Source organism: Trachymyrmex cornetzi, unplaced genomic scaffold (assembly GCF_001594075.2).
Source record: "Trachymyrmex cornetzi isolate Tcor2-1 unplaced genomic scaffold, Tcor1.1 scaffold67, whole genome shotgun sequence".
In the NCBI taxonomy this organism is placed as follows: Eukaryota; Metazoa; Arthropoda; class Insecta; order Hymenoptera; family Formicidae; genus Trachymyrmex; species Trachymyrmex cornetzi.
The window spans coordinates 3,939,918-3,967,539 of record NW_017299992.1 but is presented as its reverse complement, the minus strand read 5'-3'; the positions used below and the strand labels follow the sequence as shown (position 1 = coordinate 3,967,539).

The following is a 27,622-nucleotide window of genomic DNA, read 5'->3' as shown; positions in this document are numbered from 1 at the left end:
ATGTTTAAAAAAATATCGCATGAAAAATTTCAAGTCAATTTTATTAATTCATTTATTTATCATTTTCTTTACCATTATTTTATTAAAATTGAAAGAAAAGATAAAAAAAATCAGTTAAACTAATAATAAGATTGATTTCATTCAATTTGTCATAAAAATTCACAGCATGTCAGTCTCGAAAATGTATTACAAAGGTGGCCAACTGTATCACTATAGTGGCATTCTCAGTGATATTATACGTATCAAATAAGAAGCACATGTCAGAGAAAAATAAAAAAAATAAAAAATGTCAGAGAAAAATAAAAAACAAAAAATTACTCAGTAAAAGCAACCGTACTTCACTAAAATATATTTTTTACACTTTCTGGCTCTCTAGCTGCATTCATTTTTTTCTTGCTAAAAGTACATCGTGCTGATATTTTATTGCTTCGAGCAATAAAATATTTTTATCGTGATAAAGATTTTGTCATGATAAAATATTTTGAGTATATTTATTGGATAATTTTTTTTTACGAATTCGTATTCGATAGCTAATCGAAGAACAAAAATAGTATATAATACTTTAAACTTGAAAACGAACAAAACGCATACAATAATTTCTAATTAATATTTTTGTCTACTTTGATTTGTAATGATTTATTTTTAAACGAATGTAAAACAAAACAATAAAAAAAAATAAACTTTATTAAACATAGTCTTTTTGCTTTCAATGCATAAGAAAGTATATAAATAATGTGATGTTACGGTTCTATTTTTTATTTGATTATATAACAGAGTGGCACGTCATCAAATCGAATCTCATATACACATATACATATACATATATCATATGAGATCTAGGCTCTAGCGAATAAAATCATCACAAGTAATCATGCCAATAAGAGCCGATACGTGCTGTTGGTATGTATTTATTCAAGTATATATAAAAAATTAATTACGCAAACGTTTCAATCCTTTGTTTAGGATTATCTTCAATGCTATTCAAATTAACGCTTTCGTCGCGAATGTCAAGAATTAAGAATTAAAACTAGGGTTACAATTAAGTCGCTGTTTCATATTAGGTACATAGTTCCTACAGATTATCAATGCGTTAAACCGTAATGCATTCCTTCGTCCAACATAGATCCCCATAAAATTGACAGATTAACTAAATAATGAATTATAATTACATATATAAGTAAGTAAAGTACAGGTTATATTTTAACAAACTTATATATGTTAAGCTATGTTAGACTGTTGTTGTCCGTTCGACATGTGAATTTCGTGTGAGGATACGATAAATAATCGATGTTTTTCGTGCGAAATAATTGTTGTGGAGAGGGAGGACATATACATATATTAGCACTTCAACTTGCTAAAACGAAAAAGTTGGCCGTTCTGTATTACCGTTCGTTTCTGCTTTGAAAAGCATGTTATAGAACAACGTAATGCTTAAAAATATATTACACGAAATGTAAGATACATATATGGAAGACTAATAAAAATTTAGATTAATATATGTATAAATTTTACTTTCTATCAATACAGTAGTAAAATGAAATAATAAATAATTTAATAAATCAGGAGTATAATATTATAATCTTTATGTTAAACAGAACTGAGACTCTATGTTAAAAAAACATGCTTAAAAATTAATGCATAATATAATTGTTATGTTTTATGCATTTCAAGTATTTGAACCGAAATGAAATTTGTGAATGTAACTTATGTTTATGCAGCATTTATGTATACATATAATAAAAGCCTTAAGCAATTGATCAATTACAATCGAATTTGAGAAGAATAATAGACTATGATTGAAAGACTTACTCTACTACTCCTATTGTTTGAGGGGTAACCGAAAAAGACCGAAATCTAAACGGTTGCGACCGCCAGTGAAAGGATTGGAATCAGAAAATTGAGTATAACCTCGAACCGAAACCATGTGGATTCGGTCAGTTAGTAATATCCCATATTAAATTGATAACTAATTGAGTATGTGATATTGTTATTCTAGTTTTGTTCATGATTGCGTTTCAAGATCAAAAAAGATTTCAGCGCACGATTTATAGAATTAGATATATGTATACCTAGACAATATACAATATTTATAAAATATTTACAAAATATTTATAACTATTTATAAGATTTATTTTAAATGTTTTGTAAATATTTTTGTGGTCTTAGATTGCACAGATCATAAATATTTATTATAAATATCATGAAATATTTACTGCAAATCTTGTAGTAAATGCTACGGAAATATTTAAAAGACATTATAATTCAAGTAAAAATTACCAGAAATATTTATTTATATTTATTATAAATATTACATTTAATATTTAGTCTATCTTTTAATATTTCAAATAAAGCTTTATATAAAATATGTATAAAATATATAACATTTTAAGAAATGAATAATAATAAATATTTATCATAAATATTCTGTGCTGAGTATAAATTCGCTCCGCGTGAGAAATATTTAAACACTGCTATAAGATCCGCTTTGATCGAAAATAAGTTTATTTCTCTTATTTAATTTATTCTCATTTAAAGAGATCCTAAAGCTTTCTATACAAACATATATTAATGCGTATACTTTAAGGATATGCTGGATAAGGATTTTCGAATCTTGTAAAAGAGGAAAAAAGTAACTGTTTTACAAAAATTATGATTTAGTCGATAATACACATGACTTTAATTTTGGAAAATCTTTTTCGTTAGGCCTTCGATCACAATTTCGCAAGCTCAGGATTGTTTGTGCATGTCATACGCTTCCGGGGAATGTATCATTTGGTACGTACGACCTATAGAATTTCTGCACTAAAGGAATTATAACCTGAGGTGACAGCTGTAAGAGCTGAAATAAAGTGAATTTTTATTTTTTTTCCCGATTTTCTCGTTAGAGTGACTAGTGCGTTTTTTTTTGTGCGTACTTTTATCGTGTAAAAGGATTTGGTGATCTATAAAACCAATTCGGAGAAATTGGCAATCTGCAATTGTCGGTAATTCCTGTTGGTTTGTAATTGTCATTATTTTATAGACTTTTAATTATTACACTGTCCGACAAAATTTAACTTTTTTTGTTGTCTTTGACATGTGGAGTGTCATTTCTCGAAGATTTTTAATCGCTAATTTGAATCCGTGCTCAAAAAAGTTCTATCACGTCACATTTCTGAGAAAATTGGGATAATATAGGCGAAAAATGACGATTTTGGTCATATTTAGAATGGAATTGCGGTTAAGAAATTAAGTACTATCTTTTACATACAAAATGAGTTTTTTTTGTTTCTATACGATTTTTTATGACCAAGTTACATAAGATTGAAGTTAGGTATACGCGTTGTTTGGCGCTATCGTATTGCGCGTTTACTTGGTACAAAATATTACTGTCTCTTGATCATTGCCCTAGTTTACATTGTGCACTTGATACAGATACTAATTAGTAACTTTCTATTTAGTTATCTTAATTTCAGCAATACGTGTAAACACTGTAAACATATACATAATGTATGTGTTTGATTAATCATTTTGATGCATATTGTACAAATTTAGTATATCAGTCTTTACATTGGTTAAATTAGGACAATTTATTTAATAGAAAGTTACTTGTTAATATCAAGTGCACAAGTAAACTATATAAGCCATTGACATTCTGAGGATAGTATGACACTTGCTAGAAGATTATTCAACCACAATATGTGTGTTTTCGGAGTGCATTACGTGAAGATGATCTTTGTTACACTTCTTTTTTTATGTATATTCTTTTTTATTTAATTTTTTATTACTTTTATATTCTTTTTTATTTTTGTTTTATTTTTATTATTCCGCCACATCACGGATTTGTCTCGACTTCGAGTAAGCGTCAGACAGTGATAATTTCAAACTTACGTAACTCGGTCGTAAAAAATTAAAAATAAAAACATACAAAAATAAAAAAATCATTTTGAAGACAAAAGAGCAAAGTAAAAGCACTTTAAGTTAGTGTAGACGAAATTGACAAAGTAAAATTTCCTTAATACCCCCCTGTAAATATGGCTAAAATCGTAATTTCTTGCCTATGTTACTCTAATTTCTAAGAAATGTGACGTGATAGATAAATTCTAAACACAGCATTTTTTTCAGCATCAAAAAATACTTTGGAAATGATACTTTGTAAGCCAAAGACAAAATCAGTGTCGGATAATATTATTTTTTTGCTCAGGGCGGAAAATCTTACACAATGTACTCGAATTCGGAGGACTGTATTATCAGGTACTGGATTACTGTATTATATGATGTGCAACGGCGGAAATGCAAGCTGAAGCCGCTAAAGGCAGAGAGCCTATATTATATTTATAATACGAATATATACGTTTTCGAAGCAATTATTTTAACTTGCATTCATACTGACGTGAGTCCATTAATTACGACTTCAAATTCTTCAACAGTTAGTCGAGCTAAAATAATCGATATATAAATTGTAAATACATTTCGTCTCCGTGATGAGGTTCCAAAGACTGTAATAAAAGGCCGTATGAAATAGCAACTGTATCCATTTTTCATCCCGTGTTATCCGTGTTCCTCGCGTCGGTCTCTTTATAAGGCTAGCTTGCAATAATCATCAACGAGCAGAAGTTTGCTCGCGCACCGTCAATTGGCAAATAGTTCTGTTTGCAGTTGTTTGTTTGTTGTGTCGACTCTCGTGTTTGCCGGCATCCTTTTTTCTGTTCTACGTGCATATGCGTGTGCGCGAGCACATATTTCAAGCCGAGAGGTTTTTTTTCTCTTTTTGTTTCACTATCTTTTGTTGAGATGATCTTTAACCCTTCTAGCTGATAACTCTTCGATTTTCATGAATCAGAGCACTTGTTTCCTCGAGTATATCAATATCTGCTTTTGGATAAAGCGACGCCGATCAGCATTCAAGCTCGGTGCCACGATTTTAGAAAGAGCCAGAGATCAGTACAATACGATGCTCGGTGTATTGTGGAAGTATCGAAAATGACGTCGTGTTTTAATTATTTCTTCGCTGCTCTCTGCCTCTTTTATATAGCTGCTTTTTCTACCGCGGTATGTGGTGGGATTGTTTACTTACAAGTGATTTTTTGTGATTTACGTAGCCATTTCAATTTTATTTTAAACAAGAGACACTATGTTTAAAATTATAGTCTGAATTATAGCAGACTAGATTAACTAAGATTGAAGTAAAAAGACTGGTAAATTTTTGGTTCGTCACCAAAAGTATTAATATTTTATTATTATTTAGAATAATATATATGGAAATACGAATTTGTAATACAAAATTTTTGCTTATTCTTTTTTTCTAAAACTGATGACGTAAGAAAATTTACTTTACTTTTAAATTAAAAGTTTGATAAAAACAATGATATATACTTTATCAATGCAATAATAATATGATACTTAGTATGTGATAAATAATCTGATGTTTTGAAATCAGAATCTGATGAATTGGGTTATAAAATATTTTACTTGCGTCCATTAATTGCCTGTTATATAAGAATATATGTCTGAAATGTAATGTAAATTTACTACCAGATGTGTCAATCAGACTGTAAAAACGTATAATTAGATGAAAACTGAAAACGTGTGTTTCCTTAAAATTTCTGTCATTTATTCTTAAAATACTCTTTATTAATTACATTGCTAAAATTTTTTAAATTATGTGTAAGCTTTTTTTCTATGGTAAAGTATATACAATATAATTAAAAATAAGTAATTATTATTATATTCTCGTATATACTTATATATAAAAATATAATAATATTGATGACAAAGTACAATATTTATAAATATGACTAATTTATATCAATTGGCAAAACCTTAATTTTTTAAGTGAAATTTAGGTACCTATATACTTTTCGACAAAAACTGAGGAACTATAAGCAATTATCAAAAAATTATTAATTAAACATATCTTATTCACTTACTTGATATGTAATTTATTGCATTCACTGTAATCAAATTTATTAATTAATTTTAAAGTATATAAGTAGATTTTATTCACGATAATAAATCAAAGAAATTTGGTATAAATGTTAACCTATTTGGGAATTTCAATAATAAAAATCAAGACTATTTTTTATATTATTTTGACAATTTTTATTATCGCAGATTTATGATCCAAGATTAACAACTACAAAACCGCCAGAACGTCGTGAATTAGTACTTCCTTGGCATTCAACTGAGAAAGTATCGCGTGTTCAAACAACATCTCCTTCTTCAATATGGCATCAATTGCGGGATAATATTACATCCAAATCTAGCACAAAGAATTGGAGCCCTTGGCGGAAGACTTCGGGTAGTGAAATTGAACAAAGAACGCAAATTGATATTCCCGAATATATTTCTGAAAAAGTTCCAGAACAACAGCGTAATTTCAGATTTGATAAATTGGAACAGCAAGAAAGTCTGAAATTTCCTTTTGAGTACGAAGATTTTACAGAATCTGATAAAAATTACGGATATTTTAAGAATGAATCAAAATATGGAATTCGCACTCGACCTCAAAACGAGATTGATTTTGAACATAAATCATTGAAAAATGATGAGAACAAAAAACTGCAGGTAGAATTTGAGAATGAAGATTTGTATGAAGGTGTAGATATTGACAGCACGGTAATTCTTTTTGTACATCTAAACAGAATTATTCATGCATTATAATATCGTTTGTATTAGGAGTGTGATTTAATTTTGAGGGTTTTCTTTCTCTAACTAATTTATTTAAACAACATATCACACGTAAAAAATGTTTAATAACTGTTGCACAATCAACATTTAATTCTTTGGTAAGTTCTGACGTGGATTATGCTAGATTTTCGTCCAATAATGCTTGCAAAACTGCATTTTTCAACTTTGATCATTAACATTGAAATCATCACTTTTGAATCGATATAATCAATATTCACATGTTTTAATTGATACAGCAACATCACCATAAATTTCTATCAGAGTTCTATAACTTTCAGTCGCCGTTTTCTTCTGATTATAAAACAAAAGCAACGCTTGAAAATGTTCTTTAGGAAGCTCCATTTTTTAAATGATATATATGTATAAACACGATGTTTACTGCATCTATTGTTAATAAATGATTAAATATCATGGAGTAACATTAAAGCATTAAGAAATAATAACTGTGGTTGGAATGTCTTCGACAACACTGACATTAATGCCATCTCTTGGCAAAACCCTCAAAACTAAATCACATCCTAATCATGTATCAAGATATTGTGCAAGATATCTAATAATTTTATTCTCAAAACATTTTTACTGAGATATAAAATCTTTATATATTACCTTTATATGTTTTTTTTATGATTCTTTATACTTCTCTAAATATATAACATACAAATTTGAAAAATATATGTATAATAAACTTTGATGTATAACGTTTTAAATAAAAAAAGTTTATATAAAGCTAAATTTTAGAACTTAAAGTTTTAAGGTTAAAGAACATTTAAAAGCATTTTTAATTTATTTCAATCTTTATTTCACGTATTTGTTTGATATTTGCATTAATCGGTTTTATCTTTTTACATATAGAAACCACGAAAAGAAAATTTACTTCTTTCACGAAAATCGCAGCACAAAATAGCCCGATATAATCCTCAATTAGGCGTTGAATGTCCTGACAACAATTCCACAGGACAATTTGTTTATCCACTAGATTGTAAATTCTTCGTCAATTGTTGGAAGGGTCGTGCATTTGTTCAACCATGTGCTCCAGGCACTCATTTTAATCCTGATACTCTGGAATGTGATTTTCCGCACAAAGTGAAATGTTATGAGAATGAACCTGCGTATTTCAAAGAGCCAGATTCTGTCTTCCAAATTAATCGAAAATCAGAGAAGTTGCAAGTGCGTTCTTTTACAATATATTATTATATTAATTATAAATCAGAATTTTATTTTATTTTTCAAATTTATTGACTTTGATGATATATTGTGTCTGATTTAAGCAAATCATTTCTTTATATATATATATATTTTTTAATATACATTTCGCATATCGATCATATTTTACCGATTTATTTGGCATTTTACAGGAACCAAAATGTCCACCATATTTAATTGGTTTATTACCACATCATGGAGATTGCACGAAATTTGTACAATGCGCACACGGTGCAACTTATATTATGAGTTGTGGCCCTGGAACAGTTTTCAATCCTATTATTGGTATATGTGATTGGCCGCGTAATGTAAAGGGTTGTGAAGGTAGCGATAAATGATTAGTTATTAGAAAAAATAATTTGTTTTATCATAAAAATAATGTAAAGTTTTATTTAAATGCATTCTGTTATATATAGATATTTTCAAGTCTGATAAAAAAGTACCACTCGCATCTCCAAATTTTAATTTTGAATACGATAGTGCGAAATATATCGAAGCCAAGAAAATTATATGTCCTGCGGATTTCATCGGATTATTGCCCCATCCGGAGACGTGTAAAAAATTCCTTCAATGTGCAAATGGTGTTACTTACATAATGGACTGTGGTCCTGGAACAGCTTTCAATCCTGTTACAACGGTTTGTGATTGGCCACATAACGTACCCAGCTGCAAAACAGGTACATTAATTGCAATAATAATGCAAATTGTTAATTTTAGCAAATTAGCATTTTTGTTAAAGTAACTTGCAATTATATTCTCTAGTACAAAAGATCTACGTCATAAAGTTACATAACGAAACCTAAGATAAATAAATCACGTAACGAATTGTTCCAAATCAATATGTGATTTTTTTAAAATCATGTAATTGGAAAAATCACATGAGAAATAATTTTATCCATCGCATGTGATTTTATAGTTATCGAATTTTAAAGAATTGAATAATAGAAATAGAAGAAAAAAACATGTCATTACATGACTTTTTAAATTACATAATTTCAAAAAATCACATACTGATTTAGAACACTCCGTTAGACGTAATCTTTTTCAGTATTTATCTCTAAGAAAACTAATAATATGTACGATATATATATGTAGATATATTAGTAATTAAGTCTATATATGTGTTGACAAATTTTATATTATTCATAACAATCAATATTAAATAGAACCAAACAATCATTAATGTATTCCGTATCACGTTGATTTTAAGTGACTTGTTGAATACGCTACGTGAAATACCAAGTAACCCGAAATATATTATTTGTGTTTATTATACAGAAGCCGTAAACGTTTTAAGCAAATTTTGAAATTTTATAGAAAATTTAATTCTAAACAAAACATTTCCTATAAACATGGATAGAAAAATGCTCCCTTAAAAAGTTAGTGTTAAAAAATTTCTGAAATTATGATTTATATATATTTATAAACATCAGGGGAAGTATAAATTTTTTAACACCTTAAATCTAAAACCTTGAATGTTTTACTTACTTTTAAATACAAAAAAATATTTTAGATGAAAGTGGATTTCGATGTATTTTGGTCATGTTGTTTATCTTTTAAATAAAAGCGCCAATAAGATGTATGAAAACCACTTCCATTTTTTTAAATAGAACTATATGATTTTTTTACATAGTATATAATTCCTAATTATTCTGCATATAAACATATTAAAGTAGAGATATTAAAAAAAACCAATAATTTACGAGATATTTAACATTTAATATTAACATATGTTAAAATAAAATATAAAATATATCGTAAACGGTTGGTTTTTATATATCTCTTCTTTCCTTTTATATGCAAAATAATTAGAGAAATCTACCATGTACAAAAATCGTATAATTCCATTTAAAAAAATGGAAGTGACTTTCATATCTTTTTGGCGTTTCGATTTAAAAAAAAAAAAAACAACGTGAACGTCTCTGAACGTCCCTCTTGAAACTGTTCCATTTTCATTTGAAACATTTTTTGTATCATCAGAAATAAGTAAAATATTCGAAGTGTTTGGTTTAAGTGAACCATTCTGTATACATATTATAAATGTATGCATTCATGCATGAAAATTATTTTATAATTACATTTCTTTTTATAACCAAAATGTCAAACAGTTTGAATGGACGGTCTATCACCATTATAGTCACTGGTGACTTACGCAGTGCGGAATACGTTAATTAAACGATTATAAATTATTTTTAACGGGATCTGTTATTAATTAATATTTTCTGAAATATTCTAAAAATAATCATAATAAATTCATACTTTTTGAATTATAGGTAAATTTGATGATAAGGTACACAGGATAGGAGATAGTACTTGGATTCCACTTGTTGCTTCTACTACATTACGATCAAATCTAAGTCCAACATTTAAACCAACCTGGAAACCATTTACGACATCTTCAAGTTCACTTTGGATACCAACGTGGACAACTCCAAGGCCATTTTATGATCGTTCTGAACATGTTATTTATCATGATCATGACCATGCACATAGAGAAAGTCGATATCAAGATTATGGACCACATCGTCCAGAATGGAAACCAAGTAATGGGAATTTGAGACAATCCTTTGATAACAATTACGAGTTTCAAGATAGGCAATGGATGGAAAACCATAGAATTGGTCAAAATCCACAACCAGTTTATCATTCCGATCGTCCAGAAGGATCGTGGTCGTACGAACATAAGAATCAAAATCATCATTATGATCATAGACATTATCCTCCTGGTTATCATTATCATCATCACCATCATCATTATCATAATTATGGACCTACATCAAATCCATCAGTAAATCCAAATTGGTACTCCGGTAATCCTACTACTCTTATTGGTGATCAAAAATATGATCAAGGATACCAAGGATATACTCCAAATGCAGGTGATAGTCATTGGCACTTTGATCCTCATAATCCCAATCATCATTATTTTGAACATGTTGCGTCGAGTGAAACAGATCAAAGACGACATCAACCATATTTTCCTTCTAAAGGATATAATGAAAACAGTCAGTTTTCTAATGTACACAACGAAACAAAGTTTTCTAACGTTTCTGATTTATCAGATAGTCAAAGGACCGATCATGATTTGCATCCGACTAAGCAAGATTATAATTGGACGGTATCAGGATTATATTATCCTAATTTTAATCATACTTTTTCATTTCCTGGAAATGTTTTGCTAAATAATAGTAATAATAATAAATTTACTAAAAATTCAAATCAGAATAAATCGCGACAAGATAGATTACCTCCTACTTGGATAGGACAAGAAAATACGACTTGGAATCAGTCAAATGGATCTTTTGCTTTTAACCCGAGTACGTGGCATGATCAACAGAAAGTACAGATGGAAATTCAAACACGTCCGTGGGATCAAGGTAAATAAAAATTAACATTAAACTTGTTTATTATTTTAATAAATCACTAATTTATTTGCATATTTTTATATAAAATCATATGTATATAAAATTATGATATCTAATTAATATTTTCGTGATTACGATTGTTACGTAAAAATATTTTATTTATGTGTATTTATTGTATATTTAGATTAGATTAATTTTTTAATTAAATTTATTAGATATTTTTATTGAATTTATATATTATTATTTTCAATTGTATTAAAAAATTTGTTATAGTTAGTACACTGTACAAGTTATAATAATACAAATTAATAATAATGTGCTGTTGCAAACTTTACTGGTAAATATTTGCATGCTGCATGAATTAACTTCGTGAATTGTACATACAATTAAGTTATTATCAGCATGAATCATTGAAATAATACAAATATGTAAATGGATAAAATTGCTTCTTAGTAATTATGATGCAAGAAACATATGTAATAATATGCATGCAAATTATATTGCATGTTGACATGTTTCATGAAAAATTAAAAATGTATACAGAAAGATAAGTAAATAAATACATTATATACATTTAAGTATAATAAAATATTTATATTAGGGATGCACCGGATATCCGGAAAGTATTCGGTGTCCGGTATTATCCGGCACTTTTTTACTATCCGGATAGTCGGATATCATTAGTATCCGGGAATATATCCGGTTGAAATTTGATATCACTAAATTGTTGATTTTTTCTTATACAAATATTCTAGAAATAAATATGCATATTAATGATGCTATAATATCTTTTTTTCTATAATATAGGCTTTTTTTAGAAAATATTGTCTCGGTTAATCCGACGTTACATTCTGTCCGAATATCCGATATCCGGTATCCGGTAATTTTACGATCCGGTGTATATCCCTAATTTATATCGTACATATCAATACTATAGATCAATGTTGTGAATATTATATAAATAATTAATTCCAGACATATATAGCGTCTGAAAAATTTTGGAAACACACCATAGGTCCAGAAGATCCAATGTAACTTTGATAGATTGTAACTCTGATTTAAATTAATATATTTAGAACCTTTTTTTATTTTAAAGTTTTAAGATTTAGGAATATATCTGCATAGTAATACCAAAAAGATTTATGTATTATATTAAGTTATAAAAAACGGAACTTTCCCTTTTCTTTTTTTTTGTGTACGGAACAAACGAAATTTTAATTGGGTTTGGGAAACCCATGTGTATGCGTTTAGAATTAAATTTATAAATCGGAAATTATATACATAAAAAATTCGAAATGTTTGTGTATTCATAGCTTATTATTATTTTAAAAAAAGTATTTTTTTTACATAAAATTTATTATCTAACTAGATATGAATGAGAAAGTTTAATATCTCATAGATATGGCCAGTCAAGATGATAAATTACAATAGCAATTTGGCAAAAATATATATCAGCAAAGCACAGTTAATAAAGAAACAAATGCAAAAACCGCACAGTGGACATTAAAAACAAATGTTTTGTTAAATTCAAAGAATCAAATAAATTTAGGTTTGTAAGTGGCTTTCTAATTTTTATTCTTTTATTTGCTTGGCGGTAATTACATATTAAATACAAATTTATAAATATATGTATATATGATACGTACAAGATATATATACTGAAATAGCTCAAATGCTTAGTTCATTATACTTTCTCAAAATTATTTAAAAATTATACTCTGACGCTTTGTAATTTGTAGAATCTACGAATACAACTGAACATCCGAGATCAAACTTTTATCCAAATGGAGTATATATCAATGCAAATGGCATAAAAGGTCATTACATCACAAAAGAAATTGAGGATAATCAGAAGCATTCAAAGAGCCATCAATCGCATAGTACTCAAAAACCTATCAATTGGAACAACATTTTTAATAGTATAATTATTTATTGTTATTACATTGAAATATATTATTTGGCCGTTTAACTTACTTTTAGGGTTAATTTTATTTCACATTACTTGCTGATTTTTTTTTAATGCTCAATTGTTTTGAACTTATGTTATCATCATATCTTTAATTCTTAATTTTCTATGTATGTATATATATATATATATATACTCCCTCCCTCTCTCTCTCTCTCTCTCTCTCTCTCTCTCTCTCTCTCTCTCTCATTTAAACTTTAACTATCGACAAAAACGGGCAGTTATTATTTGTCACTTAATGTAACGTGCGTTAGGGACTATTATAAGCTAGTTATATATTCATTAAAAATTACTTCAATTAATTGGATTGATTGCTTATGCCATAATTTCGTTAATAAGTATAATAATTGCATATTTAAATTTTGCAATATACATCTGAATGTTTTGTTAAAACTACATATTTCTTCTTAATAGATTCTGAAAATGATTATACTTTGTTTACGACCACGCTGATGACAACAACAGAGAAAATTTCCAATAAACAACTTGAATTGTCAAGAAGAGGACGAGAGTTTGAAAATACTGCGAGAAAAAAAGAGTTGCATAATTCTGATAACATAAATGATTTTAATTTATCTAGTGAATTAATTGAACGTGAAGATGATCATTGGAGTGATAATGATACGAAAACAAGTAATGTAAATTTTAGACCTCCAAATATTATAGAACCTGAAATAAATGATTACAACGTGGATGTATTGTACAAAAACGTCTGGAAGCCTAGACTGGTTTTCGAAAATAAGACCAAGACGACGACGGCTTCATCGGTTATTATGAAAATCGGTCCGAAAAATACTGATATCGAACTTTTTAATATAGAAACAGCCCCGTTTCAAGAAGGTAAGTTAATGATTTAAAAATTATATAAATTTATGTGTTTTTATCTATAAAGTGAGTGTTCGCACGTGTGCGTAAAAAATAAATTTTGGTAAGTTATTCTTGAATTGTTTTTTTGCATGGATTTATTCGTAATTGCTTTCTTGCGCATTGTTATGCCACTCAAAGTATATGATGCAATAATGAAATAAATTTGTTTTACTTTAGATTAAGCTTCTGCAGGGAATATAAAAAATTATCGTTCTTTGTCGCAAAGAATAATATTGCAATGTGGAATTTGTAAGCCGATGATTAAAATCAATACTGTGCTAACTTAAATCTTTCTATTTACTAATCGCTATTTATTAATTGTTTTAAATATTTATAATATGTATTTTATGTGCAACATTTTTTACACAATAATTATTCATGGATATTAGATAACACTAAAAAGTTAAAATATAACTTTTCTATTTTTAATCTTATATACTTTTTCACTATATGTATAAGAATTATTTATACATTATATTATTAAATTTATGTATTATATGTATTTATTTACATAAATTTGTTTAGCTAACTTAATTGGTTTTATCCTTTTGCATGTATTCGCTTTTTGTGCTTCCGCATGACTTTAATTATAACTTGGGGAAAAATTTGTATATAAAAATATATTCGTGTAAATATATATCAAATATACATAACAATATAAATCATATTGTATATTTATACATCCTATATTGGATCCACAAATAAGTGATAGCTAAATAAATAAATATAAAATATAAGTAAATAAACCTTTTATTATTAATTAATTTTAATTAATAACAATTTATTAATAATAATTAATTTTATTGTAGAAGAGCCGTCATTCCCAGTTTATTACGTGCAACCAGTGTATCCATTAACTCATTCAAAAAAGTCCGTTCGACTAACGCCTATATCTGGTCAGGTGAGAACATTTATATAAAAATAAATTTAAAAAATTTAATCTTAATTATAATATATAACAAAAAAACATTTTATTTAATATATCAATAGATTATTCGCTTGAGAGACGGTTCTGGGCCGAGCAATGGTTACGTTGAGGTACAAGGTGTGTTACCTGGTTGGGGTATTGTATGTGATTCTAGAAATAGTTGGACTTTAAAAGAAGCTCATATTTTATGTAGACAACTCGGATATAGCAGGTATGTAAAACGAAAAATTATTCTATTTAAAAAATTGTATTGAAACTGTTTTGTAAATTTGTATCTGTATTATTATATATTAGCTATATATGTAAGTATCTACGATATCATTAAATGGCTGTAAAGACAATTAATGACATAGTAGCTTTGTATATCTTTTTTTAATAGATTTCTTATCTATATATAACGACATTGTTTAACAAAGAAACATCAGAACGAAATCAGTCATATCTCTTAGTTTTTTGGACGTTGATACAAATCCGAATTCCACTTATACACCACAGACTTTCAAGGAATGTTTTAATTAAAGATATCCACAGAACGGCCCTATGTCCCTTAACGTCCTAAAGTCGTTCCAAGTTGTCTCTCAAAAAAGTGTGCTGTATAGGCAGATTGTTCCATCACATCACAATTTTGAGAAACTCGCGTTTATATATAGTTGCAAAAGAGAGCAATTTTTACTTATTTTGGCACTATGATATGTGACGTACAGGAGAAATTATAATGTAATTCAATAAATAATAACGGTTCGAATAATTAAATAAATTAAACAATATAATAAAGGGCTAAGAACCACTCAGAATATTATGTGTGTAACAATATTATTATAAACAATCTAAAAATTCGTATAGACGTTTCGACTCCTATCGGGTCATTTTCAATGTTCAATAATAAATTTAAAAAGTTACCGGTAACAACGCAGGATGTTAAACCATTAAATTATGATAAGCATATTTATCTCATATATTGGCAAATGGAATAATTGTAAGTAAAGGTGTAGGTACAAAACAGTATGATCATTGGAATTTGATGTTAGTCGAATTTAAACGTCACCTAATAATTACATGGCATCTGGTAACAATCATACAGTGAATTTCGTATCAATATTACACCAGGTTGATACAGTGAATTCAAAGTAAAATAGATGTAAAAACACTTCATGTGCCTTTTACAACTATAATTAATAAAAATATTGCATCGCTAATAACATAATGTTATCATTAATGATATCAATAATTATTGTAACATTATACCACTATATTATATATTACATAAATCGAAAGTCAATTATTAAAAGTTACACAAAAAATAACAAGTGAATACACACACACACACACACACACAGGGTGTCCGATAAGTTTTGACAAAGCGTTTGTGTATAGGTAGAGCGGACTAAACTAAGTTGAAAAGTGCTCTACCATTTTGCAATTTCCGCAATTTTTTTTAGTTATCCAATAAGCAGAATATCTAAAATCCATACATAAAACAACTTTAAGATACCTTTAAGAATTCTTTAAGAAACATCAATTCGTTAAGATATTTCATAAAGAACTCTAAAAAAAATCTTAAAGTTGTCTTATTCGCGTCGATTTTATTCGACAATCTTTGGAAATTAACATCTCGTTGACTATTGCGAAAATTGTAAAATGATAGAGGACTTTTCGATTCAGTTTTTCCGCTCTATCCACACACGAGCGCTTTGTCAAAGCTTACCGGACATCCTGTATATTTTATATTTCGACGTTTTTATTTATCATAAACTTTCATTATCTGGGATGATGATATAAAATGATTAGCAATGGGAAACGTAATATTCTACAAACTATATTGTATTTTATTCGTTATAGAGGCGCAGAAATGGCTTGGCAAGGCAGAAACAATCGTAATAATATGCCAACTTGGATCGCTGCAAATACTGTAACATGTCTCGGCAATGAAACCAGATTTCAATCATGCAAGTAAGACATGAGTTATCAGAGATTTATAAATATTCTTTTTATTGAATAAAGATGGTCAGGCAATACAATATCTAGATTTGATAATATTTTTGAGGCTTCCACGGGTGCTTTCTATATAAAGATTATGCGTTTCGCGGGTTTTTTCCGTGTCCAGATCCATTCTTGGAATGCCAAAGTTTCGTTGGTGGACTGCAAGGTGCACGAAACTTTGGCATTCCAAGAATGGATCTGAACACGGAAAAAACCCGCGAAACGCATAATCTTTATATAAAATCTAGATTTCTTATGCACATAACAATAGCAAAATATTTGTAATTAATACTTTTTGTTTTTGTTAAGTTTATGGCTATATCTTTTATTTGCAATGTTTTTTGTCGACCCAAATTGTAATAAAAATTGTTACTCTAAAATTTATCGTGGTAATCATAATAATTTAGATTCACACATAACCAAGAGTGCCGTATAGATAGAGATGCAATTGGTGTGCGATGTACTCCTAATCGTATCGCACATTGTTACAAGGACGAAATACCTCATGATGGTCAATGCTATCACTTAGCTGATCCTGATAGTGGATTTAATCATGGTGAAGCATTGGAATACTGCAAACGAAGGAATGCACGACTCATTGACATTACTAATCAGGCGGAAAATAACTTTGTTTCGGAATGGCTATTGCAATCGTATCCGGAAGTTAGTTCAATTATGACTTCCGGCTTCGGTTTTACTAGCATGGGTCGCACCTTATGGATCTGGGCGGATTCTGCTCATGCTAAATTTAAGTATGATTCTTAGAATACCTATAGCTTCTTTTTAAGTTGTTACAAAATGTTAAATTCGTTTTTTTATTGTTAATATTTATAATATTTATATGTATAATAAAACATATTACTAATATTCTTTTGTCTTTCTATCAAGCTAATTATAACTTTTTTGAACGAAAAATTTATTTGCATCCTGTTAAAAATAAATAAATTTAAAAGGACTATGTCTTATTATATTTTTGAATTTTTTGTTAAACATTTTGTTAGATTTACAAAATGGTGGCCTGGGTGGATGAACGATACGGAACAACCACCATGGGTAGGATCTCGTCCTCTTTGTATTGTGATGAAGCGGAAATTTTCGTGTCATGAACGATCTGAATCAATTTGTGACACAGATTACTTCTTCTGGGACACTGAAGACTGTGCAACTACTTTGAAAGGGCATTCTTTTATTTGCAAAAGGCCCTATGATGATATTGGTATTATTAAAGAATAAAGAATTATTGAATAAACAATGTGTATATATATATATATATATATATAAATAATAATATATATTAAAATATATGGATGTATGAGAAATTAGACCACAAAGAAGCCGCGAGAAATTATTTTTAATAATATCTTTTGTCTCTTGTACTATAAAAATAATGTTGCTATGCTTTATCGAATTTTACTTAAAATTGATTTGAAATATACAAATATGTGACATAAAGTAAATGCACGAGAGAGACTTTGTAATATATATCTACTATGACGAATATCTTAAATACAAAAAGGCAATTTACAAATTTATTTATTTGTTTAGGTTGCGTTTATGGGAAAGGAAATCAATACACTGGCAAAGCCAATGTAACAATATCAGGAAATGAATGTCTTTCGTGGGCCGATGAAAGAATAGTACATCAATTACGTATAAATGTAGATATACCTTTATATGTATACACACTAAAAATATGCTTTCCATTAAATCAAAGAATAACTTAATTTTTATCATTAGGTTGTTAATAAAGAAATTCGAGACAAACTGGAAATGCATAACTATTGCAGAAATCCTAATCCAATAAAAGAATCGAGACCGTGGTGCTTTATAGGAACCGGAAAGCGTGAATATTGCGATATTCCTGCCTGTGGAAGTATTGGTATCTATTTGACTAAAATATATCAGTAGATACCAAATCTTTTCAATAAAGTGAAAAAAAGGGATAAAAATAAAGATTGTAATATACTACATAAAATTAATTTTTTTTTTCTTTAGATTCAAAACGATCTATGTTGACTGGTCAATGCAAGCCTAAACATTTTGAATGTACGCCAGGAGAGTGCATCCCATCTCCATGGGTTTGTGATGGAGAGGAGGTGAGATATAGAATAGAATATATTTATTCACTTCAGCATATACATATAGCCAAGAAAGGGACTTAGTTCACTATTTTTTACTTTAAAATCTCGCTCATCCTTCTATATCTTCTACACGCACTTTATTTATTTTATTTATCTATTTAAATTAATTATCTGATCTCTAAATCCGCTCTACATAATTTTTCCTCTCCCCTAACTTGTCTACCCAACTAATAAAATGTGAGTTTGCTGACACGTTGCCAATTATTAAACTATGTTTATAAAATTTATATGTTAAAAAAAGAATCTTAACATTTTAATAAACTTATCATTGTGTTTATTGTTTATTTTATTTAAGTAAAGATCAATGATATAATTATTATAACATTTAATGTAATGTTATTTAGGATTGTACAAATGGGGCTGACGAAAGAAAATGTATATTGGATCTGAATCTCTTTGAAAAATCTACAAAACATAAACTTGAGGGCTACGATGTCGAGAAATGGTTGAATACACCTTTAAAAACCTGCGCATTAAGATGCAAAGAAGCTGATTTTACTTGTCGCTCATTTAACCATAAGTTTGTTTGAAAGTTATTTTTATTTATTAAGTTATTTAATTTATATTTAATTATTGATTTATATGCAACATATATCTAATGAGAAGCGATATTAAGACAAAGAAAATTTTATTAGTTAAATATTAAATTAGCAAATTTATTTAATTAACATTTATCTAGTCATAAATAATAATAAAAAATATTAGTAGTATATTTAGCATATTTTATATAAAAGTTATTTATAAAAGATATATAATTTATATAAAGTGTGACTGAGGGAGGATAAACATATGGGATGAAATCCCTACGCCAAAATATGAAAAATATATATATATATATTTATATAAAATTTATATAAATGTATATCCGCAAACCCCCACTGTTACTAAGATACAATGTTCAAAGTATCTTCAATTTTATTTAATACACGCACCAACATGTCTGGCCATGAACTATTAATATAAACATTCGTGCTGTATCTCAGTATAACAATAGGTTTGCGGATATATGAACTTTTTTTCGCTCTTAAAATTTATTCTCTTCTTTATACTCTGTATAATTGCTGCGTAAAAACAAAATGGCTTTTCCTAACAACTACATTGTGATCATTGAGATTAATTATTTTCTTTTTATGATGTACAGTTATTTAAAAAGATATCATATTCTGTTTCAGATTGGATGGTAACGTGTGTTTATTGAGTAATAGTAACATTGGCTTGACTGGTGCACTCAAACCTGACAAAGAGTTCGATTATTATGAAATGAGAGAGAGAAGCGTGAACTGTGATGGCATGTATATTTGCAATAATCGCAAGTGTATAAATCAAACAAAAGTCTGCGACGGCAAAAATGATTGCGATGATCGCAGCGATGAGAATATCTGCACAGCTGAAAATTTTGATTACGGTATTCGCTTAGCTGGTGCAAATAATAGTTATGAAGGTCGAATAGAAGTCAAAAGTAAGTATTATACCCTTGATAAAAAAATCGGCAATTATACGCTATAGAGGAATCAGATCCGATCATCTATTGTTGATCTCTATAACATATTTTGTTAAGATCATGACCTCCAACAGATTTCAGTTGGCGCTCGTTGTTTGTTTATACAGAAATTCTAAAAAATTATATGAAAACATTTGAAAAAATTTTTACCAGAGACAAATTGCAAGAATACATGAAAAGTATTCAAGTAAACAAATTGTATAAAAAGTAAATGTAGCATCAACAACAAAAAATAAAAAAAAATCAGGACGAATGAGAGTCAGCGTGGTAGTTAATACGCAATCTTAAATCATTATTCCAGAAAATAGAATCTTTATTCCAAAAAATATAATGTAGCATAATAATTGTATGTAGCAGAATAATTCCAAAAAATATAATGTAGCATATTTTAACGTAATATAACAAAGACTTTATTATTTTTATTTGTGTTATTAGTTTAAATGCTCCCTTTCAATTGTGTCACATATATTTAGATTTAATTTTTTTAAAATTTATTTTATATTTCATATTTTTTCTGTAAGTAACTATGCGATATGTAAAAATAAAATCTATCTATATATTTTTTATAAAAAGGTTGCAAAGAAAGGATGAAATAAATAGTTAAATTGAAATGTTTCCAGCCCAAAATGAAAGAAATGTTACAAAAAGAAAAAGCAATTATTGTTTTTTAATATAACCTCCTTTAAGTTTAATACACTTTGGTATATCTTCATGCACTTAAAAAATAATAGTATATAAGTCGCCCGGGAAAAGGGAAAACAATGATTACCCATATAATATATATAATCATATATAAATATATATGTATACATTTTTTTATAATTATATACCATTTATATTTATATATAAAAAATTTGTCCCGGCTCGGGCCAAATCTTGATTGTAAGGTCTACAGTCCGAGCGATTACCATATTTGCTCGCTAAATTAAAATCAGACTTGCGAGGGAGGAGATTTCACACCGACTAAAAACTTTAAATAGCCATTTATGGCTATTTAATTGAATAGCCGTCGAGACTCATTTTGAGACTAAGGATAACAGTTTCTTTTTAAAGACATGGAGATACTCGTATACCAAGTGTATTGAACTTAAGAGAGATGATATTGAAAAATAATATCGCCGTTTTTTTCTTTCAACGTTTCTTCTATTTCGGGCCGAAAACTTTTACTACGTATTTTAGAGCAAAGTGCTTTCTCTCTCTCTCTCTCACACATTCTTTTCTTTTATTTTATAATTTTACTCAATGTCTATATTGTTGGATAGTTCTAGGACATTGGGGCCAGGTATGTGACGACGGCTTTGGTATGATCAATGCTGATGTTATCTGCAAAGAGCTTGGTTTCGATCTTGGAGCTTTGGAAGTTAGACCGGGTGGATTTTACGGAAATCTCGATCCACCAACGAGATTTATGGTAGATCAATTGAAATGTCGTGGAAACGAAACTACATTACGCGAATGCGATTTTAACGGGTAAAAATTGACGTTTTGTTTTATTTATTGTAATGTTGACAATCGATCGCTATGTCGCGTCGCATGTACATCGCTTATAATAATTCCACTAAAATTGGCACAACGTAACTGAATTATTTATACATATATTTTTGTTTTTAGATGGGGAGTTCATAATTGTCAACCGGAAGAGGCTGTTGGGATCGTGTGTAAGACCGCAGTCAATACTTGTCAGGAAGGTTATTGGAAATGTGATAATAGTCCAACTTGCATACCGACTCCTTTCATTTGCGACGAGGTGGTCGATTGTCCAGATCACTCCGATGAAAGTTCAGAATATTGCGATGTAAGAAAGTTGGAAGAAAAGTAGAAATAGATTTGCATATCTTTTATTATCTTTGGTTTTAGGCACCATTTGAGTTGCGCTTGGCGAATGGTAGCAATTCTCTACAAGGAAGAGTAGAAGTGCGTCATCACGGCGTGTGGGGTACCGTGTGCGATGATGACTTTACAAATGCTACGGCAGTAGTCATTTGTAGATCTTTAGGATATGGTGGTATCGCAATAGCTAAGAAAAACGGTTTCTTTGGACCTGGCCAAGGACCAATATGGCTCGATGAGGTATTACATTTGTGGCATAAAATATTTTGACTTCTTGCAAAAAGAAATTTGTTAATTTAAAAATTTTTGTTTATCTTACTTTATTTTATATTTCTTTAAATATACATATTTAACATATTTTCAATATATTTTAAGCATATCACGATGATAATTAATTTAATGAAGAAGATAATGACTAATATAAATAATAATATAAAAATATATAGTATTACCTACTGTGTGTTTTGTCTTATTCTAAGATAATTTTCTTAATTTTTACAAAAAAGGTTTTCTGTCATGGAAATGAATCGCAATTATATCGATGTGAGCATAATCACTGGGGTCAACATAATTGCGATCATAATGAGGACGCAGGTGTAATTTGTTCACCTGGAGATGTTAACAATGCCGAAGTAAATAAAACAAATAATTATTGTATCTTAATTTATTTTATTATGTTTTTTTAGATTGAAAGTTATTTTTCCTGTTAGATTACGCATTGAACAATAATATTAAAATTTAACATATTTGTACAGAGAAGTATATGTAAATTGCTTAATTATTTAAATTAATATTTGAATTTACTTAATAGATATACAGTAAAATGTAACATAACAATGTACTTAATATATACACAGTATATAAATACTTGACATAAGTTGTATTGATTGCATTTATTTAAAACAATTTCAAAGTAGACAAAATTTCATAACTTTAATATGATTTGCTGTTTATTTTTTAATTTTACTTTTATTAAGCAGTCATACTGGATAAACAGCCAAGAACATTCGGAACAAAATATTAACGAGCTGCTTCCATCAAATTGTGGCCAACGTGCCAAAGATTTCGATAGCGATGAAGATTTAATATTTCAGAAAGTAGTACATGGCTCCATTGCACCAAAAGGCACTTATCCTTGGCAGGTAAGCTACTTTTAGAAGAAACATTATTGGATTTTTACGGTAACCAATTAGAGAAGAATTATCATTTTATATTCATTATGTTAAAATAATATTGCGTCAGATGTACAGCGAGATTGATGATACAAGAGATTGTTAAATAATATTTAGGCTAGTATTCGAGTTCGAGGGCACAGTCGATCAAATCATTGGTGCGGTGCTGTTATTATATCGCCTCTACACGTGCTAACAGCGGCACATTGTTTAGAAGGTTACAACAAAGGCACATATTTTGTTCGTGCGGGTGATTATAACACGGATGTAAGTGAACGTAATTATTATCTAATGAAAATATCATTGAATCCCCAAGAACATTTACTACATCTCGATAAAAAGTTTTTCATGCATGAATATGTACAAATATGTATAAACATACATAAATATTCATAACACATGTACATGTAATCATATATGAAATATGTCCATACATGTTCATACATCCCTCTTCTTTTTGTAAAATTACTTTTCAGTGTAATAGAAATAATAATAGTAATGTGGAAAAACATTAAAAATAATTAAAAATAATTAAAAGGGTAATTTTCACACTATTTGTTTTAGAAAAAATCAAGTTTGAAGAAATGTAAAAAAATTACTTGTGTATAATTATATATAAAATTATGCATAACTGTGTATGAGCATTTTTTTACATTTTTTTCAAACTTGTTTTTTTTTTAAACGAACAATGCGAAAATTATCCTTTTAATTATTTTTTATGTTTTTACATTACTATTATTATTTCTATTACACTAAAAAGTAATTTTACAAAAAAAAGAGGAATGTATGAATATATATGTTTACAAATATTTGTGTATGTTTATACATATTTATACATATTTATGCATAAAAAATTTTTTACCGGGCATTTTGTATACATTTGCTAAATATGTGACACTTTACACTTTAAATCATATTTGATATCCTCAGATACACGAAGGAACGGAAATAGAAGCCAACATCGAAGATTATTACGTACACGAAGAATTTCGTAAAGGCCACAGAATGAACAATGATATCGCTTTGGTTCTACTTAAAGGTCTCGGCATCCCGCTTGGCAAAGATATCATGCCAATTTGCTTGCCGGCTGAGAATGCCGAATATCCGCCTGGACTGAATTGCACGATCAGCGGATTCGGCAGTATTGAAACGGGCAAGACGAGTAGGTGTTAAATACTGAAGAGAATTACTTTAAATGAATATTATAAGATGTAATAAATCCTTTTGCAGCGCAATCGAAAGATTTACGATATGGCTGGGTGCCTTTGTTGGATCAGTCAATTTGCCGAGCTAGTTATGTTTATGGTGAAGGTGCCATAAGTGACGGAATGATGTGTGCTGGATATCTTGATGAAGGTATCGATACATGCGATGGCGATTCCGGAGGTCCTTTAGCATGTTATCACAATGGTAATGTTGAAATAATTATATATAAAATAGATTAATTATAATTACTGTGTGTGAAATTAGTAAAAGAATTGTATACAATAACGGCTCATATAATATAGAATTTTGTAAAATAATAAAGAATGCAATTATAAAAGAACATTTATGTAATATAGGAGATGGGCAAATAATAGAGTGAAGTTCAGAAAATAATTCAGGGATGAGAAGTAACTCGTTACTTGTAACGAAGTTACAGTTAGAGTTACTTTTTTTCAGTAACTGTAACTTAACTTCGTTACTTTCTTTCCATCTGTAATTATAACTTAATTTAGTTACATCTTTTAAGTAACTAGTAACTAATTTAATAATTACTTTCATAGTTATTTTATATATTTTAAACTTATTTGTCAATTTAGTGTGCGGTAGTGTCCACTTGGCGCTACAAATACTTCGAAACATTTGATTAATCAGAAGAAAGAAATTTAATTGAAGCGTTCAATGAACTCTTGTACCTGTTTGGTCTATAATATATTTTTGGATTTAATGGAATCCGCCAATCAAATGCAAGAGCGCTCAGTGAACGGTTGTAGACCATTTTGGATTAATGCTGGAATTTATTTGCAACTTTTAGCTGAATATAAAAAGAATTTTTTTTACAAAAAACGTTGTATATGTGTGCTATTTCATATTCACATTCATATGTGTTTATATTACTTTAACGAAAAAACGTCTTTGCCATACAATTTTTTTTATCTTTTTGAATAAAATTGTATAACATGTAAATGTAAGCCAGTCTTTTTTTTTAATTATCCTAGGCTGCATTACTCTGATGACCCCGTGTATATCATCCTTGTTTAATATTAGATGAAAAACAAGGGTAAAACAATACTTGAAGGCAGAGTTGGATAACGTTTCTAAATACAGCCTTAATGGTATCAATACTACTAGTAAAAATTCCGATGAAAAAAGTAACTTAAAAGTAACTTAAAGTTACTTTTTCAGTAACTGTAACTGTAACGAATTACTTTTCAGAGTCAATAACTTGTAACGGTAATTAATTACTTTTTGAAAGAGAAAAATTGTAACTGTAATTAATTACTTTTACAAAGTAACTTTCCCATCCCTAGAAAATATTAATATATAAACTTTTCATATCCAAAAAACAGTATAATTATTTATCATTTTTTATTCAAGAATTAAAGTTTATGAATTCTGTTTTAAAATAAAAAATATTGTATTTTGTTATGTTCAATTAATACTTGCATAGTAATAATAGTATTATTATAATAAAATTCATATTCTTTTTTATAATAGGAGCTTTCAATTTGTACGGGATAACTAGTTGGGGTCAACATTGCGGCAAAGCAAATAGACCTGGAGTTTACGTTCGTATAGCGTATTATCGTCGCTGGATTGATAAAAAAATTAGAGAATCGCTAGTAGGTAGATAAAATGTTGAAATTATAAAATTTGCAATCACGCACGCATAAACATTTTTGTGCATCTTGTTATTTCTTTTACAAAAAGCTAATTATGTCTCTCACAAAACACCAATTTTTTCGAAATTAGTTTTAATTTGGTAAATGGACCATATTAACCGTATTAACAATAAAAAATAAATGATAATGCTCTATCTGTAAGTAATTTTCTATCTGTAAATAAGATACTTATTTTGTTATATTATAATACATGTCCATTTTTTTCATCCGTTTATTAATTTATCCTGGTATTTACGTGCACTTTGATATACTTGTAAAATAAAACGTAAATATCAGTCATAAAATACAGAAATAATAATAATAAAACAGTCAAAGTAATTTTATTAATTTGCAGTTTATTTTGTAAGACATCTTCGTTTTCTACAGTAATTGCTGATTTTCTGTGGCTTTTATATAATTGAACCTATTTTATGTACACACACACACACGCACACGCGCGCGCGCACGCATGCACGCACGCACAATAGTCTCAATATACTTGATCCGATTCAATTCAAAATGACAATTCAACAAATGGCATTTATACACATTGAACGAAAATGGTCATGAAAAAATGGTATTTTCAATGTAAACTACATATAATAATATTACATTGTTGTTATTGATATCATCAGAATAACTAATCAAACAATAACTTATTCGCTTATTATATACTTCTTGCAGCATTGATTTTCTGTGAAAAGGCATATAAACATAAAAACAATGTGTTAATAATGTAAGAACATTATAATCACTATATAAAATATGACATCATAGAACAAAATTTCAATTTAATATAAAATTTGAAAAGATTGTTATATTTAACACGAAGATTGTACCGAAAGTTATGATTGCTGATTTGCAAAAATCTAAGGAATATATATATTAAAAGCAGAAGAGACATACATTGAATAATATTATATGTATACATGGAATATTTCTTTAGTTTCCTGCGAAATCTCTAGCTAGATCGATATATTTTGCCAAGATTGTAGCTATAGTCAAAGATACTTTAGATCGGTAAAAGTTTGTTTCAGTTTTTTGCTTTAAAATCCATCTTCAATACGACAACGGTAGTAAAATTCAAGCTAGACAATTTATATGTTCGTTGCTATTGTCATTTATAGTAACGACCG

At 28.4% G+C, this 27,622-nt stretch overlaps 1 protein-coding gene across 4 annotated transcripts; it reads left to right on the top strand.

Annotated features, from left to right (window-relative positions):
* The first annotated feature begins 4,876 nt into the window (after positions 1-4,876).
* Positions 4,877-26,592, top strand: LOC108767342 (uncharacterized). Of its 4 annotated transcripts, XM_018517154.1 has the most exons (28): positions 4,877-5,031; positions 6,094-6,597; positions 7,522-7,836; positions 8,025-8,196; positions 8,289-8,549; positions 10,146-10,751; positions 10,935-11,249; positions 12,977-13,156; positions 13,618-14,043; positions 14,880-14,971; positions 15,061-15,209; positions 16,838-16,948; positions 17,386-17,730; positions 17,980-18,194; positions 18,524-18,636; positions 18,716-18,857; positions 18,974-19,074; positions 19,464-19,639; positions 20,292-20,578; positions 21,883-22,090; positions 22,232-22,415; positions 22,478-22,690; positions 22,957-23,082; positions 23,428-23,592; positions 23,740-23,889; positions 24,553-24,784; positions 24,853-25,032; positions 26,323-26,592. In XM_018517154.1, exons 1-28 carry the CDS (start codon positions 4,963-4,965, stop codon positions 26,457-26,459), a joined length of 6,174 nt encoding a protein of 2,057 aa, XP_018372656.1. In that variant the 5' UTR covers positions 4,877-4,962; the 3' UTR covers positions 26,460-26,592. The 4 variants fall into 4 exon arrangements, with proteins under 4 accessions (XP_018372656.1, XP_018372655.1, XP_018372654.1 ...); XM_018517153.1 differs by having other exon boundaries at positions 10,146-11,249; positions 23,431-23,592; XM_018517152.1 differs by having other exon boundaries at positions 10,146-11,249.
* Positions 26,593-27,622: the final 1,030 nt, after the last annotated feature.

Coding starts and splice junctions, on each gene's coding strand:
- LOC108767342 (XM_018517152.1), top strand. CDS start 4,963: ATGACGTCGTGTTTTAATTATTTCTTCGCTGCTCTCTGCCTCTTTTAT. Junction 20,579..21,882: donor AGGTCGAATAGAAGTCAAAA/GTAAGTATTATA, acceptor ATTGTTGGATAG/TTCTAGGACATTGGGGCCAG. Junction 23,890..24,552: donor CGGGTGATTATAACACGGAT/GTAAGTGAACGT, acceptor TGATATCCTCAG/ATACACGAAGGAACGGAAAT.